The 18,652-nt window shown below is 39.9% G+C and overlaps 1 protein-coding gene across 2 annotated transcripts in view; it reads left to right on the top strand.

The window, feature by feature from the left end:
- The window catches only part of LOC117406351 (transmembrane protein 255B-like), a 53,046-nt gene that overhangs the window by 15,377 nt on the left and 19,017 nt on the right, over positions 1-18,652 (top strand). Inside the window, exons 3-4 of one of the 2 annotated variants that reach the window (XM_034010307.2) lie at positions 1,838-1,900; positions 16,541-16,630. In XM_034010307.2, coding sequence (XP_033866198.1) covers positions 1,838-1,900; positions 16,541-16,630 — 153 coding nt within the window. The remainder of the gene's footprint in view (positions 1-1,837; positions 1,901-16,540; positions 16,631-18,652) is intronic. The other variant, XM_034010308.2, reaches the window with a different exon arrangement.

Raw genomic sequence — 18,652 nt, 5'->3', positions numbered from 1 at the left:
AAAACCAGGAATGGATCAAACTGCAATGGGTCTTATTACCATCATTGATATAACCAAGATGCTTACAGAAACAACGTTTTTTTATTATTTTTTTTCTTGGGTAATTTTGGTTAAATGAATATGCTGTTTGCATTTTTAATTCATTTATTGTTTTATCTGAAGCAAGGCAATTTTAATGCTGATATCATTGTTCTGTTGGTGCATGCTTGGCAGCATCAGTGTGAATGCAATCTGAATTATGGTCCGTTCAAAAAAAAAAAAAGGAACTTTGGCAAACAAACTTGCAGTTGCAGGCAGTGGCTTTTAGTTTGACACCAGCTGCCTCGTATTTGATGATTATAGGAGCATATTTTATGCTTGATTATCTAGGTTATCTTACTGTTTGGATAACAAATTTAAATGACTGCTGAGTAAATGTATTCTTAGACCGTGACTGTAAACGATATAGTGAACAACCTGCTGGTACGCTAAATTATTAATATTGATAACACTGAATGTTCATAAAACATGTATAATAAGACCTTGCTTCGCTGTCACCTCAGTATCAATGCCATGTCACAATTTCTATTCCTGATTTGCTCATATTGATGGCAGTGTAAAATCATCTTTGATATTAAGTATAAAAGCCAGTATCTTCAATCCCAAACACATCAAGCCTCTGCTAAATGACCTCTCTAGTAACATCAACATGCTGAAAACTACCAAATGAAAAAATAAAAAAAAACTTAAACAGGATTCAAACGGTACATTTTCACAAAAAAAAACAAAAAACGGTAATAACTAAACTAAAAACCTTTTAAATAATTTATGATATTACACTAATTCCTTATAAGAAATTCTACATGCTTTCAGTAGTAAGGCCTCCCCCCTCTTCCAAGGCCACATTCTGTTGGGCTCTGAAAAATATGCTAATGAGTTTGCAATAAAAGTGCACTTCACATGGTTATATTGTGGTTTTTCGTATGCGTCTTCTAAAGCCTGCACCTGTTCACAGTTCTTTTTCATTTTGAAGTCCGAAGCTGCCAGTGTTCATGGTCCCCGGGGGCCCCTGACTAGAGAATCAATTTGCAGGTCTGTCTGCTTGGTGCTCCTGAGGCACAGGATTTGTAAGAGACTGCATGCAGATTTACTCAACACAAACCCCAAGAAGCATTTCAACTCAGGGATGATCACAGGGGCTTTGCTTTGGCAGATAATTCTCATTAAAACAAGTTGATCTTGGATACTACAGAAGATATCTCTGTATAAAAGGGAAGGCGATATTCCTCTTATTACATAGCAGTTTCCCTCATTCCAGGTTTTAAAATGAGCCTAATTAGCCGTGTATAGGTAACAATCTCAGACATGTCTTATTAAACTCATAGTAAAACCAGGAATGGATCAAACTGCAATGGGTCTTATTACCATCATTGATATAACCAAGATGCTTACAGAAACAACGTTTTTTTATTATTTTTTTTCTTGGGTAATTTTGGTTAAATGAATATGCTGTTTGCATTTTTAATTCATTTATTGTTTTATCTGAAGCAAGGCAATTTTAATGCTGGTATCATTGTTCTGTTGGTGCATGCTTGGCAGCATCAGTGTGAATGCAATCTGAATTATGGTCCGTTCAAAAAAAAAAAAGGAACTTTGGCAAACAAACTTGCAGTTGCAGGCATTGGCTTTTAGTTTGACACCAGCTACCTCGTATTTGATGAATGAAACCTAGGAAGTGTTTGATTCCTTAATTAAACAGATTCAACATATTATCAATTAAAATGTAAATTGTGAAATGCAGTGCAATACTGAATCCCCTCTCTGCAGATCGGTTTGTTAATTTCCGTTATTGTTACAGCTCAGCTTTGGGTCTTTTCTGGCCCTCGTTGGGATCAATCTGGTGGAGAACAGAAGACCAATGGTAAGTCACCAAAACAAACCTGTTTAGGACCTCAAACATGTGACCTAGTCATGCTACATTCTCCCAGGTCTCCATAGGAAGAAGGCTGGTACACTAACCCACTGCACCACTTACAGTGGGTTCCATGGAAAATATCCCTGGTACCACGGTAAGCGTCCAGCACTTAATGGTATACCACGGTTATCGTGCGGTATACCACAGTTATTCTTAGCAGAGTGCCCCAGTTAATGTTTCCATCAGTCATTGGCATAACCGAAGAACATGAAATTTCAGAGCTCAATGATAAAAGAGGCACGGCAATGATTAGATTATACTGCATCACAGCAACCATTTTTCATTTATTCATGGGAAATGCTGCAGACAAAGAGGCTACTAAGTAGCAAAAAGCAAAACAAAAAAATCTAAAATAAATGCAGAAATAATATACAAATGGCCACCATTGTGCAAATGTGTTTGCTCCATAAAACAAAAAACAAATTGTATTAATATTGAAAACTACAGCCGATTACCCAGTTATGTGAAATATATCCCTACTGGACAGTATTGTATCATTGTTTTATTGGGATTAGGATAAACATTGTGTATCGTATAGTGAAGTGACGTTGCACATAAAAAAGAACAGTGAGTGTATGAAACCATTGGAGAATACTCAACAAGGAACACAAACTCGTTACATCAGTTGTTGTTACTGGAATCTAAATGCCATGGTGTTGCCCATACATACCCGTGGCATACTTCATGGGTTTGTCATACCTCGGTCATTACAGCTCAATTGGACCAAACTCTGGGGAGGTTTCCTCCATTTGTGGTTCTTCCTTAACTATTAAACACTCAATAGCTTAGAAACACAAAAAGAAAGTTAATTCCTTGAATTTGACGCTTCTCCACTTCTGGTCGTTCATTCATTTGTGATTGTGCTTGAGAAAAAGGTTCCACGGTACGCAGGGATTATGTGCACTTAAATTTACTTAAATTTACATTTACGGGCCAGAAAACTCTGTGGGCTGCACTGGTTTTCCTTCAATAAGACTGTTGAATTGAGAAAATGTAGTACTGTATTCAAGTACTGTCACTATACTACTTAATATTTGATTCCAGCAAACACCTTTGCTAAGTAAAAATGCCTACTCCCTTGCCAGTTTGGGTCTTCCCAAGTAGTCGGTGACCATGTTCCCTTGTCAGGCAGTGCTCACCTCAGTAATAGTAACAGAGGGGGGTGAAAGATAGCCGTAACTCAGCGGTGTTTCACAGCTCTGTCAGCAGCATGAAGACTGTGACCTCCAGGGGTGACATGAAGGCTTTCAAGAGGGTGTATGTGCTCTTGCTGCTTAGAACCTGACACTTAGAATCAAACCAACTGGAACAACTTTTCTGTTTAATTAACAATAATAAAACATGCAGTAACAACGAGAAGGAAAGATAAAAGCAATAGTGTAACAGGGAACCGGGTCGCTGGTTCCTGCGCAAGTGTGTGCCTGTAGAAAATCAGCTGCAACGCGCAGTTGGAGACGCGTTGCTAAGCAACCAGTTGAGTGGCAGGCTCGTCCTGAGCTAAAGTGATCGGGAGGTCTGGATTGGCTGGGGGGCGTGCCTGGGGATGCTGCGCAGAGCTCAAAAAGCGGCTGCGCTACAGCTCGGGGCTGCTGCAAGGCCATTGCTGTACAGACGAGTGCTGTGAGTTTGTTTACATCCAGGAGGGAAGCGTCCGCTCTGCGGGAGAGACTACTACGGAGCCCTTTAACTGCAAGACGGGGCCTGTGAAGGCAATTGCCCAGCCAGGACCGTCAGAATGGCCCGGAGTCGCTGGGAGGCCAGGACTTCAGAAATAACACAACAGAAGTAGGTCAGCTTAGGGGAGGTGGATCCCAAAGCAGTATATACAGGGTTACCGTAGAGTAGTAGGTTCCTGGAGCGGGACGTTCCTTTTAGTGGGACTAGCGCTCGTCATTTTGTGTGGCAAACTTTTATTTTTAGCTTTTGTTTCTTTGTTTCTTTGTTTTTATTGCTTTGTTAAATGTGACACTAGGTCTACCATCGCTGGTACCCTAGTGTCAGTTTGGTGCTAAAATTAAATCTGCACGCCTGAGCGGCGCATCAACACCAATGCTCTGTGTCTGTCAGTATTTTCCAGTGACTACCCACACATGTAACACGTCACCCTGTTACATATGGTGTCAGAAGTGGGCGTCACTGGTCCTGCTGAGTCAAGGCAGGATAGGCACAGAGCAGTTGCCTACCAGGATGCACAGGCAGAACCAGCTGACGATCAGCAGTCACCGGAGGCGGTGCGGAGGGAGCAACTGGAGTCGGAGACGTGGACGAGGCGTGTGGAGAGGCAAGGACTGCCTTCCTCAGCCAAAGGAGTGGCTGCCGTCCGGAGAGCTGATGGAGGAGTTGCGGTCAAGTGAAGGAGCTGACGTCCGAGAGAGGAGCAGCTGCCGTTCCATAAAGGAGTAACTGCCGTCCGGAGGGCTAAAGGAGGAGCTACTGCCCTAATCGCCAGTGAGAAGGAGACTGCCTCCACCACAGCCCCAACCACCACCCCTGGGCAACAGTCCGGCGCCTGTGGGTAAGAGCCCTTGACCCGTGCTCCCAGACACCCGACCTTGGTGTCTGGACCTCCCATCGCTGGGCCTGGGTCCCAGGTCGCAGCATCAGCAGGCACGGTTGTTCGCCCAGACTCCTGTTTCGCTCCCCCTGGTGAACCAGACATCGCTACACTGTCGCCAAGGCTCTCACCTCTGCTGGCAGCTGCAGCCGCCCGGTCACCAGCCTGCGCTCCGGTCGCCCTGTCCACGCAAGTCGGGTCTCCTGTCGCCGTGTCTCGGTCCCTTTAGAGATGGCGCCGGGGACGACAGCAATCCACCCACTGACCCCCCCCCCCCAAAACGGAAGAGGAACCAGTCGGAGTTATCGAACGGACCGGTGGTGCCGTTCTGAGGGGGAAGATATGTAACAGGGAACCGGGTCGCTGGTTCCTGCGCAAGTGTGTGCCTGTAGAAAATCAGCTGCAACGCGCAGTTGGAGACGCGTTGCTAAGCAACCAGTTGAGTGGCAGGCTCGTCCTGAGCTAAAGTGATCGGGAGGTCTGGATTGGCTGGGGGGCGTGCCTGGGGATGCTGCGCAGAGCTCAAAAAGCGGCTGCGCTACAGCTCGGGGCTGCTGCAAGGCCATTGCTGTACAGACGAGAGCTGTGAGTTTGTTTACATCCAGGAGGGAAGCGTCCGCTCTGCGGGAGAGACTACTACGGAGCCCTTTAACTGCAAGACGGGGCCTGTGAAGGCAATTGCCCAGCCAGGACCGTCAGAATGGCCCGGAGTCGCTGGGAGGCCAGGACTTCAGAAATAACACAACAGAAGTAGGTCAGCTTAGGGGAGGTGGATCCCAAAGCAGTATATACAGGGTTACCGTAGAGTAGTAGGTTCCTGGAGCGGGACGTTCCTTTTAGTGGGACTAGCGCTCGTCATTTTGTGTGGCAAACTTTTATTTTTAGCTTTTGTTTCTTTGTTTCTTTGTTTTTATTGCTTTGTTAAATGTGACACTAGGTCTACCATCGCTGGTACCCTAGTGTCAGTTTGGTGCTAAAATTAAATCTGCACGCCTGAGCGGCGCATCAACACCAATGCTCTGTGTCTGTCAGTATTTTCCAGTGACTACCCACACATGTAACACGTCACCCTGTTACAAATAGATAAAAGCTGTGAGCAATTTTAGTATAAGAAACGTATTACAATATATGTAATACAAAATACATACTATATATAATACTGTGTATACTAGTTTCAATGCAACATGCATAAAATATATCTTCCAAAAATATAAAGCTACAAGGTAGAATGTGTGATTGCCAACACAAAAGCAATATAATCAAAAACATATTTTAACATTTTTTAAAGAAATTTAACATTCCCTCTATTCTCTTGTAATAGTTATTGTTTTGTGAGGTATGATAACATAAAATGTGTCTATTCTTCAAATGATGGAGCAGTTTCCAATATTTTAGGACACATTTTTGTTACCACTAGAGAGGCATAGAGTAACCTGTGGTGCATAAACCTAAAAGTAAATATTCAGGATGAATAGTGTATGAAGTTACATAAATAAATGGAGATCTGATCTGAAATTGATTTGTAAATAGGTTTGATTATGGAGTAGCTTTTTGGCATGGTTGGTTGCACTGAGTAAGCTCAGAACAGACAGTCGGCCTCACTGTTCTAATTTAGTCATCTCAAGGACCTCCCACTGCTCTTTCCTCCTTTATGATTCATTATTAATGGCTATGTTTGAGCACTTCCAAAACTGTGACAAGCCTATGAAATAATACAATAAAATAAAGAGTAACTTTAAATATCAAGGGCTTACACATGTTAGTAATTAGCAATGCAGTGTCTGCTTGATGATCTGGTCTATTATTATGACTTGTGTAACGCTCCCTGAAGATGTTTAGATGGTACTGTGTCATTGTAATAACCAAAACATTAAAATAATTACCACAGGTCCAGAAACTAGCTACTAGACTACTGAACAGTACCATTTAGTAGTGAGGAGCCACCTGTCATATGCTTGGGATATTTCCTATAGAACAACCATATAGTGACATTTATTAGGCTTTTATTCCAGTCCCCCAGTGAACGACTTAATCATTATACAAAAGGGTCTGATTTCAGAGATAGAAAGGCTTCCATTGCATAGCGGTTTGATCCACTCCTGGTTTTACTATGAGTTTAATAAGACACACCTGAGGTTGTTACCTATACACTGGGGCTAATCAAGCATTCCTGTTTCTCTGCTTGTAGGTTATCTTTCTGCATGAAACACCCATAAAATGCAGATGACAACTTGCTCGCTACAGTGCAACATCTTTGGTTTCTTTATTTGAATGTAAAACAGGTTTTTACACATTCTTTTGTATTTACAGTACTTGTCTTGAACTTAAATTTATAACATCCACCTTCGAACGCAGCTATAACACCCTTCTTCTCTAACCTAGCTGAACACACACAGACAGTTGGCTGGGTAGCTCAAAGGATCATGTGATGCTTCTTAAAGTGACAGTGCTCAATTTCTAACAACTGAAATGATACAGAAAGTAAATAAATAGAATAGAAATAACAAGTACATCTCTGTACTCCACAGATATGTTAACTGTGTTAATAATGTTCTTCTTTGCTTTTGCTATTATTAGTCGGGTAAAGACTCTGAAAGGCTACTTGTGTGTAAAGCAGTATGTGATGAAACTAATCCTGATGAAGCTTTTAAAAAAACAAAATATGTAATTGTGAGCTCAGCTGGAATGTGAATGCATCTTCTCAGATTCTTAATTGACCACAGCTCTTTACTAATTTACAGCGATATCCCTCATTTCTTAAGTACCCACAGCCTTGTAACCCTATCTGGTTTTGAAACTGGCAGGTAGTTAATTATTGAAGCACAAATGGAATTTGGCATGAGCTTGGTTCATTAACTGCTTCTCTCGGCTATATTACTGGATTTGTGTTCTTTGTGGTTTTAGTTTTATTTAGCTTGCATTCTGAAGATTTTAAGGGTAGAAAGACAAGAAAATGATACAAGCTAATTCCCACTATATTGCAGAGATGCTAGGTATCTCTGACTTATGTTTCCTGGTGTATTCTTCTCGTTGTTTAGAGTCACTTTACATTTTCTGTTTCAGTCATCTTGGTGACATTAGGAAGTTTAAAGCTTCAATGTGGCCTCAGTAGCCCTCTCAGAACATGGCTAATCTCAGAGTACATATGGTACACCAGGGTGTAACCATAAACCTGTCCCCCTGCAACAAAGCTGTATTTATTATTATTATTATTATTATTATTATTTATTTCTTAGCAGACGCCCTTATCCAGGGCGACTTACAATCGTAAGCAAATACATTTCAAGTGTTACAATACAAGCAATACAATAAGAGCAAGAAATACAATAACTATTTAGATGCACTTGGAGGTCAGGCATGTTTCAGGGAGCTATTTTGAGGCCACAGAGGTTTAAAAAGTCACCAAGATATGATGACTGAAACACAGCATGAAAACATTGAATTCAAACAAAAAGACGACTACATTAGTGAAGATAACACAGAAATGTCCCTTATAAAAGTTCACCATGATATTTTTTGCAGTTGTATCATGCTCGTGGTAAACTTGTACAAGGGTTTATAACCATACCAAGTTGTTCTTCAAGGCAAACTAAAACAGAAAATTGTAACTCAAGAAAGACTCAATATTAAGTTCAGAATTAAGTTGAGCTGTGTTGTTGGCATCCGTGTCAGCTGCTGACCGCTCAATTTAAATTCTAAATGTTATCTCCAATAAATTATTATTATTAAAATGATTTCAAGGAATTAAAAGGTGCACATCATTTCAATGGAGCCCTGGAGAGAATGCATTGCTTTCTGTTAAAAACAGCCATGCCAAGCCATGCAGATAAATTTCTCATCCTCAAAAGCATAATATACAAAAAAGTGAGAGGTGGGGGTGCACATAATAGGGTCCCACCTGACTGGCGCATAGGGCCTCATTCACTAAACAGTGGTAATGTGTTTTGCATGCCTGCTGTATTCACTAACCAGTGGCAGGCAACCTAATGCGTGGAAAAAAACGTGCAGAAAAAGAACCGCATTCGAGTCATTTAAATATAATGAATAATGTTGTGGAAATGTACGCATGTATGTATGTTCATTCCATACTTTGATCAAGTAGAAGCAGTGCTACAGTAGCTGTACATAGTGCTGTGCATTTGGTTACTATGGCAACGGGGTCAAACAAATACCAGCTTCATGATTGGTGAATTCCTCATACTGTACAATGATGTAACATGCGAGTGAGAGGCGGGAAGTTTAAAATGGTTGTTTAAATAGTGTTGATATATTAGCTTGCTGTGTATGATTAACATTAAAAATGCAGACAGCTGACAAATAAAAAAAAGGTGAAATTCATTTCAACAGAAGATCGCATTCAGAGCTGCGAAAAGGGGACTTTGCCTGCAGATGGTGGGATTCTGTTTTGTAATGTGTCTTTGGATCATCTAAGAAAAGGTACTATTGACAAGCATCTTGACAGAGCAGTACAGAAAAACAAGAAAATCAAACTTGAAGTTCAGGCTAAATAATTACCGAACAAGCATGTCACAATCACAGGATTGTTTAAAAAGAGCACAGAAAGTGGAGAAATACGTAATGTCAACATGTTTGAATTAGTGGAAGCCTTTGTGTAGCCTTTTTTAATGAAAAAAAATCCCTAATTGTGGAGCCATGCCTAACAGTGACACACTCAGACAAGAGTATTTCCCTTAACTCTTTTATAAAGAAAAACACAAAAGCTTCGGTTTTGTCATTTCAGGCTTGCAGTTAACATTTCTCCCGTGTTTAATATTTTGGGATTAAAGGCAGCAAAATAGTCTATGGGAATTACACAGTCATTGTAACTAATGTGTCAACATAAGATTTAAAGGTTTACAAAACTCGAAAATGTTGCTGAATATGTCATTCAAGGTTGTTTTTTAAAAAAATCTATATTGTTTGCTAACATAGACCATTTTAAACGAAGTTTGTTTCATTTTTGAAGATTGTTTCAATAGGGACTTGCGTTCCAATGTTCTCGCACATCCTCGTCCAGGATATATGAAGATTACGAGGCAGGTGTATATGCAACACTTTCAGCTATGTTAATATAGTTATACAGTCACCATGTACTTGTGATATTTAAGTAGGCTATGCTTAAAATAGCTTTAAAATATACAAAAGAAACTGTAAATGTCCAATAAATGATTATACACAGACTGTGAGTTGAGGTGCAGTCATAAATACTAGAAGCAACTAAATGGCATGTAATGTTAAAAAAGTGACATTTCACCAAACACATTTTGAAATGTAAATAGTGAATTTTTAAATGACTGAGCGAGTGCTTTGTTGACTTTTGATTAATATTACAAAATAAATCAGAGTGAGATAAAGTTGGACAAACAAATATTTATTTGATTTGTAGAGTTAAACGTAAATGTTCCATTAACAATTACTTTCTCTGCTTTGACTGTCTCGCAGGATGCTCTGATTTGGGACAAGGCCCCCGCCCTCCTCCTATGGAGCGCATTTATGTTGTCCGTAATGTTTAATTGAAGTTAATGTTCTCACTGATTCAGCACCAAAAAGCCTTTCATAATTCCCCACCACTTCTTCTGCTAATACATTTAGCTCCTGGTCTGTAAACTTTAGATTCCTCACTCTGTCCTCCTTGGTCGCTTCATTGTGACTCAGAACCGAACTTACCTTTTCTTTCATGCATCCTTATATATATATATATATATATAATACAGTGTGTGTAAACCTCATGCATAATTCTGCGTGTTGAATTCCATGCATTGTGACAACTTGCAAATGAACCATTTAGCGCTCTTTATTTGTGCATATAATTAGCTTAGTTAACAGAGCTACTGCTGGTTCATTTTTACGTGCGGTATGGCTTGCCCCTGCCACGCGGTAATTCTACTCATTTACCGCCATTTAGTGAATGAGGCCCATAGTCTTTTCCTTTGGGTAGCACAGAACTCGATAAAGGATGAAATCCTGTAAAACTGGAAGCGAATTATGTAGTGTTGTGAAAACAGCACCACCTGAATCAAAATGCTCATGTAGTTTTTTTTTATTTATTTAGTCGTTGCCAATTCTTTTTTTATTGTTTGGAATAGCCAATTATATTTAGGCTCAGCTCACCGCTACCCCTGCGCTGACTCGGGAGGGCGAAGACGAACACACGCTGTCCTCCGAAGTGTGTGCCGTCAGACTGCGGACTCACCATGCAGCCACCCAAGAGCTACAGCGTTGGAGGACAATGCAGGTCTCAGGCAGCTTACAGGCAAGCCCACAGGCGCCTGACCAGACTACAGGGGGTCACTGGTGCGCGGTGAGCCGAGGACACTCTGGCCGACCTAACCCTCCCTCCCCCTGGGCGGTGCTCGGCCAATTGCGCGCCGCCCCCTGGAAGCACCCGTCCTCGGTCGGCAAAGGAATAGCCTGGAACTTGCGACGTCCAGACTATAAGTGACTGTGATTCATGGCAGTTATTGTTTTTGGCATCCAAGCACTCTGCACTCATTCTTTTTTTTTTTTTTTAAATGGGATTCAACTGAACCACTGCTGCTTTATTTGAAACCAAACATTGGTAGTTATTACACAGACACCAAGGAAGCATACAGGCATATATGTTTTTAATCAATTGACTTTCTTTCAGTATGTCTATGTCAGGTCAGTGGTTAGCTGATGGTTTGTTAAGCAATAACCATAAGTACTAATGGTCCTTGTAGTGCTCAGTGGAATGGGAAGGTCTCCTTCTCAAAAGGCAGGTTGTTTACTGCATTGTTGGCAACCTCTTTTCCACAGGAAATGCCTCAGATTATATTAGTGAGAATTGTATACCGAGTAGAGACAAACATGGTTGCTATAGCAGTGTCTCAATTATTGAACACCCCATTACGTACACAACTGACCTTCAGAGAAGATGAACTGACTGGTACCACCACAGGAACAATGTAATGTTTTAATTCTGTTAGCTCCACAGGCTATTAATTAGGTACTCTTGAATGGTTCCCATGACAACAGATGCAGGGCCTGTCTACTGCGCCTCCTGATAGTGGAGGGCCTTCGGTTCTGTTTAGTGATTAAGAACCATTCTCTTCCTTTATTAACTTTAGTTGTCTTTAAATTGTACAGTATTCCAAGCCTAAAGGCTTATTACTGGAATCATACTTATAAAAAGCAGAAAGATTAACTGAAGCTAAACTCCATAGGCCATTAAAGTCTGCTGCTGTACCTTAAATAAAACAAGTAACAAAACAAAAAAATCATGGGCACCACCCACTGATGGTTAGCTTCTTATCATGTGTGTACAGAGCTGTGAAAACATTAAGACAAAGCTGCTTTTTCACAATGACACTTGTTTAAGTCTTCTTCATCCTCCCAGTTGTTACTGCCTTTTGGTCTAATTTATTCCTGGTATATGTATCACAATTAGGCTCTGTTCACACTGGGTCCGTTTGGGTTTGGTCCGCGCTCGGTACGGTTCGGTCTGGCCATTCTCACTAGCAAAGCCAGCAGGTCGCACATTCCCTCCCCTCCCCAAACCAGACCCAGACTGCACAAAACAAAGCAGATACAAATCCAATAAGACAGCAAACATTTGAAATGCAGTTTACACTTGGAGCAAGGTCCACAGATGAAACCTATTTGTTAACCATTTTATATCCTTGTGAATAATTCCAAATTGCCTGCAAACGTACATATACCGTAATTAACTCTATATAACATGCACACTATTTTAAGAGCATTTCCGAATGGCTAATATGGGTACCATGTTATATACATGATGCACTGTATTCTCAAGTTGTTAGTGTATGTTGTTGTATACAAGAGCAGCATGTTATGCAGCCTAAGGCTGTTTGGTCATGTGCGTTTATATACACATATAAGAGGTGCACGTTATATATTCTGATAATTACTGTAATGCATTTTGCCTAAAGTGATTGCTGAAGTGTTTATTATAAATTTCAAATTGTGGAAAATGTGGAATTTTGAATATTCTTGGAATATTCTCTCCAAAAATGTAAACCATTGGGACCCTAAAGAAACATGATCATAAATGAAAGGAGAGAGGGGTTGTGTGTGCATAAGGTATTGAACAAGCACTTAATGGCAAATGTAGTGCTTGACCCCGATCAAAATGTTTTCTGAGTAGCTCCCAGTACATGCAGTATACAGTAAGCACATTGCTAGAAAACTGGTCGAGTACATTTCCAGGTTCTATTCCCTTGCCTAACTTAACACCTTGTTTTGGATTGACTGGGGAGAAAGCTTGCTGCTGGATCAATGTGTCTAAATTTAAAACAGGAACAGGATTTTGTTTTCTTTCTTTCCTTCCTTCATTTTAATTTTTTCAACCAGTTCTGTATCGTCAAAACTTTACAGGATGAAAGAAGAAATATTTGGCTGTACAATGGATGTCTATTCTATGATATGCTAGTGTACAATATAATTACATTTCATTTCAAACAATGCAACACTAGTTGTCATGGGCTCCACAAAGAACTGGTCAACGACCACCAGGACACATCACTTATTTCTGCCTCAGACCAGCTTTTTTGCGTACAGAACTCAATTGAAAATACACCTGGGCTAGTTTAAGTAAATAGTGTCAAAACATCTGCACATTTAACTCCAGATAAAGAAAACGTTTGCCGTCAGGATGCGATTTACACAGGCCCAAACAGCAACCAGATCAAGGTGATTCTGGATCTCAGATGACCTCGTCTCTAATTCAGCTGGTGACCTGAAAGTAAAAGGCTGTGCCAGATATGTTTTTTCCCGTCTAGAGTTATATTATTCTAAATTGTACTGCGTGTGAAACGTTGTACCTGCTTTTGTGCCAGGACTATCCAGAAATAAAATAAAATAACATTTTCTCAAAGGCAGTTGTGGCAAAATAAATAAATAATATCCATAAATCGAATCATTGTCGTTGTATTTGCCATTTCTCCGATTCTATGAAAATGCCTTTTCCTTCTTTCCTTTTTACAGTTTGTTGTGTTTTGGTTCCTTTGCAAGCAGTGTTTGAATTACACATTGCCTCATTAGGTACCACGGTACTGTCAGTTATGTCTTAAATATGTTTGTATTCTTTGTAATGGAATGCTATTACAATTCACCTAAAAGACTTTTGAAAACGCATGAATTAATAACTGAAGCACTGCGTTAGAAGGTGAACTCAGATACTGTAATTGGAATGAATGTTTGTCATTACTTCAGTAATGCTTTAGGGAATGAACTCGCTCTTCAGTTCAGGACATCAATAAGTTAGCCAGGCTTGAAATCCAAACAGCAGATAGAGGTCACTTTTTATAATAACAGCTGTCCAGTCCAGTAATGTTGTACTGGAGAATGACAAACTTGTTTAAGCAATATGGTCATCCGTAATTTTAAACACTCATAAGATACCGAGGAGTTTTAAAAACATATTCAATTAAACAAAGGTCTCTCAACAAGAACTGTTTATAATAATACAAACGATCAAGGGAATAATGTGGATTCAACTATATAATGTCAATTTTATACCAAATGGTCAGTTTATTAAGATGTAAGCCTCTGAGTTTGGTAACATGCTGGGAAATTGTATTATTTAACAGCTACACAATGCCAATTTCCATTAAGCTTTGGTTTCATTCAAGTGGCTGACTATAGCTCAAATGTTTTCTTGGCAGATCAGAGGCACATGATACACCGCTTGTCCTCAGCGATTTCTTTCCATGCTTCCTCCTAGTACTGAGGCATTGAGGGTGTGGAGTAATGTTAATAAAAAGTGAAGACTTGCATCTTCTTCACTACTTACACTGGGATTCTCACTGTAATACCTGTTCACTGCCTTCATTGCTTAATATGCATGCAGAGAGAGAGATAGATTTATCAGTCGTGATGAAACCATTTGAGTTCAAATTATACGCTTAACACTAGAAGCCCCGCGACAGTCATTTTGGCGGTTTTTGGTTTTAAAATGTAATTATCCACTCGTGTAACACATATGGGCTGCACGTTCATGTACCTTTCTGTGTGTATGAATTAAATATTCTCACAAAGCATGAAATGCGGGAGTGCAGAAATAAAGGAGATATATTAAATTATACTTAAAAGCCCTGGGAGCAGTCACATTGACGGCCACACAGAAAACAGTTCTATTATACAGAACGGTATTCTACTTTATTATTTTTATTTACCAGTCTGCAATGTGTTTAGCTGTAATTAGATTAGTCTCTGCTCTTTGCTTGAGTGAATGACTGACAGTCTATTGTTTTTCAATCAGCCTTTTCAAATGCTGGTGCCTGCTTGCTAGGTGCGCTTTTTTGGTCAGTCAATTAGCATCGGGACTAGTGAAAAAAAAAATACCAGACCGTGGAGATTTACAATGCAAGAAAGTATGGAGTTGAAGTTTTGGCTGAGATGGCACAGAAGTATTCCGTGAAAGTTGGCTCCCGCCGGTGGCCTGTTCAGGTGTTTTACAATGTATTGGACCTAGCAGCCATCAACTCCTGGGTACTTTACAAAGAATGCATGGAGAAGAATTTACCAAGGAGAGAATATATTTTATAGTTAACTTCACAAGAAGCATTTGGAACAGAGGGAGACTGCCAAGCGTGTACCCACAGCTGAAGCTGGCAACCCCGTTGAGAGCCGCAACCGACGCCAATGTCAGGTTGGCAAGTGCAATAAAAATAAAACTTCGGACAGCAAGTGTGGAGAAGCACATTATCTGTGTTGATTGTGAACAGCCTTAGACTCAAGGTAAAGGAATACCTTTTGTCAAAAAAAACAAACAAAAAAAAATGAAATAAATTACTTTTTTTATAACTTGTTGTGCTGCTGTGCTTCTGTAAAATGTTTCTTTTCTAAGTTTATTTATCTATGGTGTTCAGTTGCTTTTGCACATCTGATAATAAACCGATTTCTGTTGAAAAGTTAAAAATGTATTGCTATTGTTTCAGTTTTATACATATGTATGTTGTAAACCGATGTCTGTTCAGATGGTTATTTATTTACATTTTCTTGTTTTGATTTGTAAAATAAAATAAATATAATGCAAGGATGTAATTTAATTATGTAACATAACAGATATTTATGTAACATACTCAATAAAACTAATTACCTTGCATTATACTATTTACAGTGTTTTGAATACAGCTGTCACAAAGACTGCTGCGGCGCTTCTAGGTATGAGTATATATTATATCTCCGGGTCTTCTAGTGTTAAAGCCTGCCATGCAATTGAACCCGTTGTACTTCAGTTAATGATACCTTTCAGAATGCTGCTGTCAGAAATGGATAGAGATTTAGAATGGAAAGGGACAGTGGCTCTGTGGTTGAGCTGATGTGCCTCTGCCTCGCCAGGATGAGCCACAGCTCCATTTTTTAGAGCATTTTACAGTGATGCTAGGGAACATCTCTAGACTGCTTCTGCTAGCTATTTTTAGGGTTAATCCTGGGATAGGTGGTTGATGCAATCTAGGGTGATTTCCCTGGTGCTGGAAGATGCTCTTTAAAAAATCCAGCAGTGATTTCTGCTGGCGTTGTGTATGTTTAGAGATCTGTCAATGAGATTTGGTTGCCATTAATAATAGGCCTACATCACAGGTAAAGCATCCTATGTGGCAGCTGTTTAAACTCATCCAAAGAGGGTCACATCCCAGCACTAGCATTCTCTAGCCAATCAGTCTAAATATCTGAACACTTATAAAAAGTTCCGCTAGTAAAAGCATAACAAAGGTAATAAAGCACAGTGAAAGTACGGTAAAACCCAGAGAGGTATGGCAAACTATATTTAAACATGTGGAAAGCATGGGAAAACTGCAAAATCACTGTGCACATTTACTGGGTAACCTTTTAAAAGGGAAACATTGTTTCAGTGTGTTGTCTGGTTCTTTTATACCGGTAGCTTGCACACAAAGCAGCATATTGCTCTATTGCTATGTATGTATCCAGTGTTCAGAATCAAGACTGCATATTCACAATGACTTAACATTTTAATAATACTATAAATTATTGATGGGATCGAGTGTCCAGGGAGAGTGAGTGACAATGTCTTTATCTCGTTACAGCTGGTGGCCTCGATAATTTTCATCAGCATAGGAGTGATCGCCGCGTTCTTCTGTGCTATTGTGGACGGGGTCATTGCGGCAGAATTTATTGTGAGTATCCCTGAAGGGAGGAGCCTGTGCCTCCTGTCATTCTTTATTGTGAGTATCCTTGAGGGGAGGAGCCTGTGCCTCCTGTCATTCTTTATTGTGAGTATCCCTGAGGGGAGGAGCCTGTGCCTCCTGTCATTCTTTATTGTGAGTATCCTTGAGGGGAGGAGCCTGTACCTCCTGTCATTCTTTATTGTGAGTCTCCCTGAGGGGAGGAGCCTGTGCCTCCTGTCATTCTTTATTGTGAGTATCCTTGAGGGGAGGAGCCTGTACCTCCTGTCATTCTTTATTGTGAGTCTCCCTGAGGGGAGGAGCCTGTGCCTCCTGTCATTCTTTATTGTGAGTCTCCCTGAGGGGAGGAGCCTGTGCCTCCTGTCATTCTTTATTGTGAGTATCTCTGAGGGGAGGAGCCTGTACCTCCTGTCATTCTTTATTGTGAGTATCCCTGAGGGGAGGAGCCTGTGCCTCCTGTCATTCTTTATTGTGAGTATCTCTGAGGGGAGGAGCCTGTACCTCCTGTCATTCTTTATTGTGAGTATCCCTGAGGGGAGGAACCTGTGCCTCCTGTTGCACTCTTTTCTTAATTAATGAAGAGGTTACATTGCTTGTCAATTCTTCTTCTTCATTGTATATAGTCATTTATTTTAACTAATATCTATACGGTTTTAGAATTTTTTTTTTTTTTTTTTTTTTTTTTTTCATATTTAAGGCTTTATGTAATAAGCCCTCATATCAGTTCTGTATTACAGTTTCTGTTTTGCCTCCTAAGCACTAGTGACCATATTATGTGTAACCTCCTAAATTATTATTAGGGGTTTTTACTTATTAAGCTCACAATTTAGATTCTCAAATTGTCATTTTCACAATTGTATCTGAAAGGAAAAACACCAACAATCCTAAAATGTATAATAACCAACTTAGGACTCCTTACAAGCCCTTATATATGTGTATTTCTCTTTTATGGGGGGCATTTTTCCTGTGCTAATGACAATATAGAATAAATAGCTTTGAGAATCTAGTCAAAAGTGACTTAGTGGCAAGCTGGTCTCAAAGGGGAGGAAGCATCTGCTGCTCCAACTAAAAGTACTGTTCCATTGGGGAATGTAAATAAGTGAAATTAAGAATGAGAACGTGTTAGTGATATCCAGCCAACAGCTTGAGTTGAACTGGACATTCAGCCTTACAAGTTCCCAGTAGCAGCAAGGATGAAATTAAAATTCCCAAAACACAACCTTGCTATGATAGAAAGAGTATCCATTCACCTACATTAGTATGTAGTAATTATTTATTGACCCAAACGGAAAGAAAATAGTGAATCGGAGTACTTGTTGTACACTAGCTCAGTCTCAGTACCAACTTGTTATATTGTTTTTTCAAAGGAAGAAAAGTACCCACCGTTTTCAGATTTTACTATGAGCCCATCTTTGGGGCTCTATAACTGTTGTTTACGAGGAGAGCAAGTTCGAAGCTTTTAAAACAACACAGATCCTTGTCTCGTTAAAAAGTAACTGGGACACATCAGCAGAAAGAAAGCGTGCTATTAAAAAAGGTTTCAACCAATGTTTTGAATAAAATGTTTTGTTGTTTTTTTACCTTTGTAATCCACCATCCTTGTTTTGAGTTTCTCATCTTCCACATTCGTCGTGTGCTAATGCAGTAGAACCTAATCACAGTGAAGTGGGTATTTGTTTCAGTAGTGCTCTTAACCAGTGAGTAAATGACCAGTAATGCTGCATCCTCATTGGCTCGTGCAATGTTCCATTAGGTTTATAATGTAAAATAATAGTGACCTCACTATATAAAAAGATAACTTAGACCAAGGCCACTTCCCCCAGACAGTAAACAGGAAGTGTGTAGTTCTATCAATCACTTGACCTAAACAAACTATAATATAATGTACATTTTCCAAACAATTACAGCAAAAATCCATCTTTCTTATCAAATCAAGTTTAGCTTTGACAGCATCATTAAGGATCTTATTTCACAAACAGTGGCGCCAGTAAACAAAATAACCTTTTACATTCT

This window comes from Acipenser ruthenus, chromosome 9 (genome assembly GCF_902713425.1).
Source record: "Acipenser ruthenus chromosome 9, fAciRut3.2 maternal haplotype, whole genome shotgun sequence".
In the NCBI taxonomy this organism is placed as follows: Eukaryota; Metazoa; Chordata; class Actinopteri; order Acipenseriformes; family Acipenseridae; genus Acipenser; species Acipenser ruthenus.
This window is presented reverse-complemented; position numbering and strand designations above follow the sequence as displayed.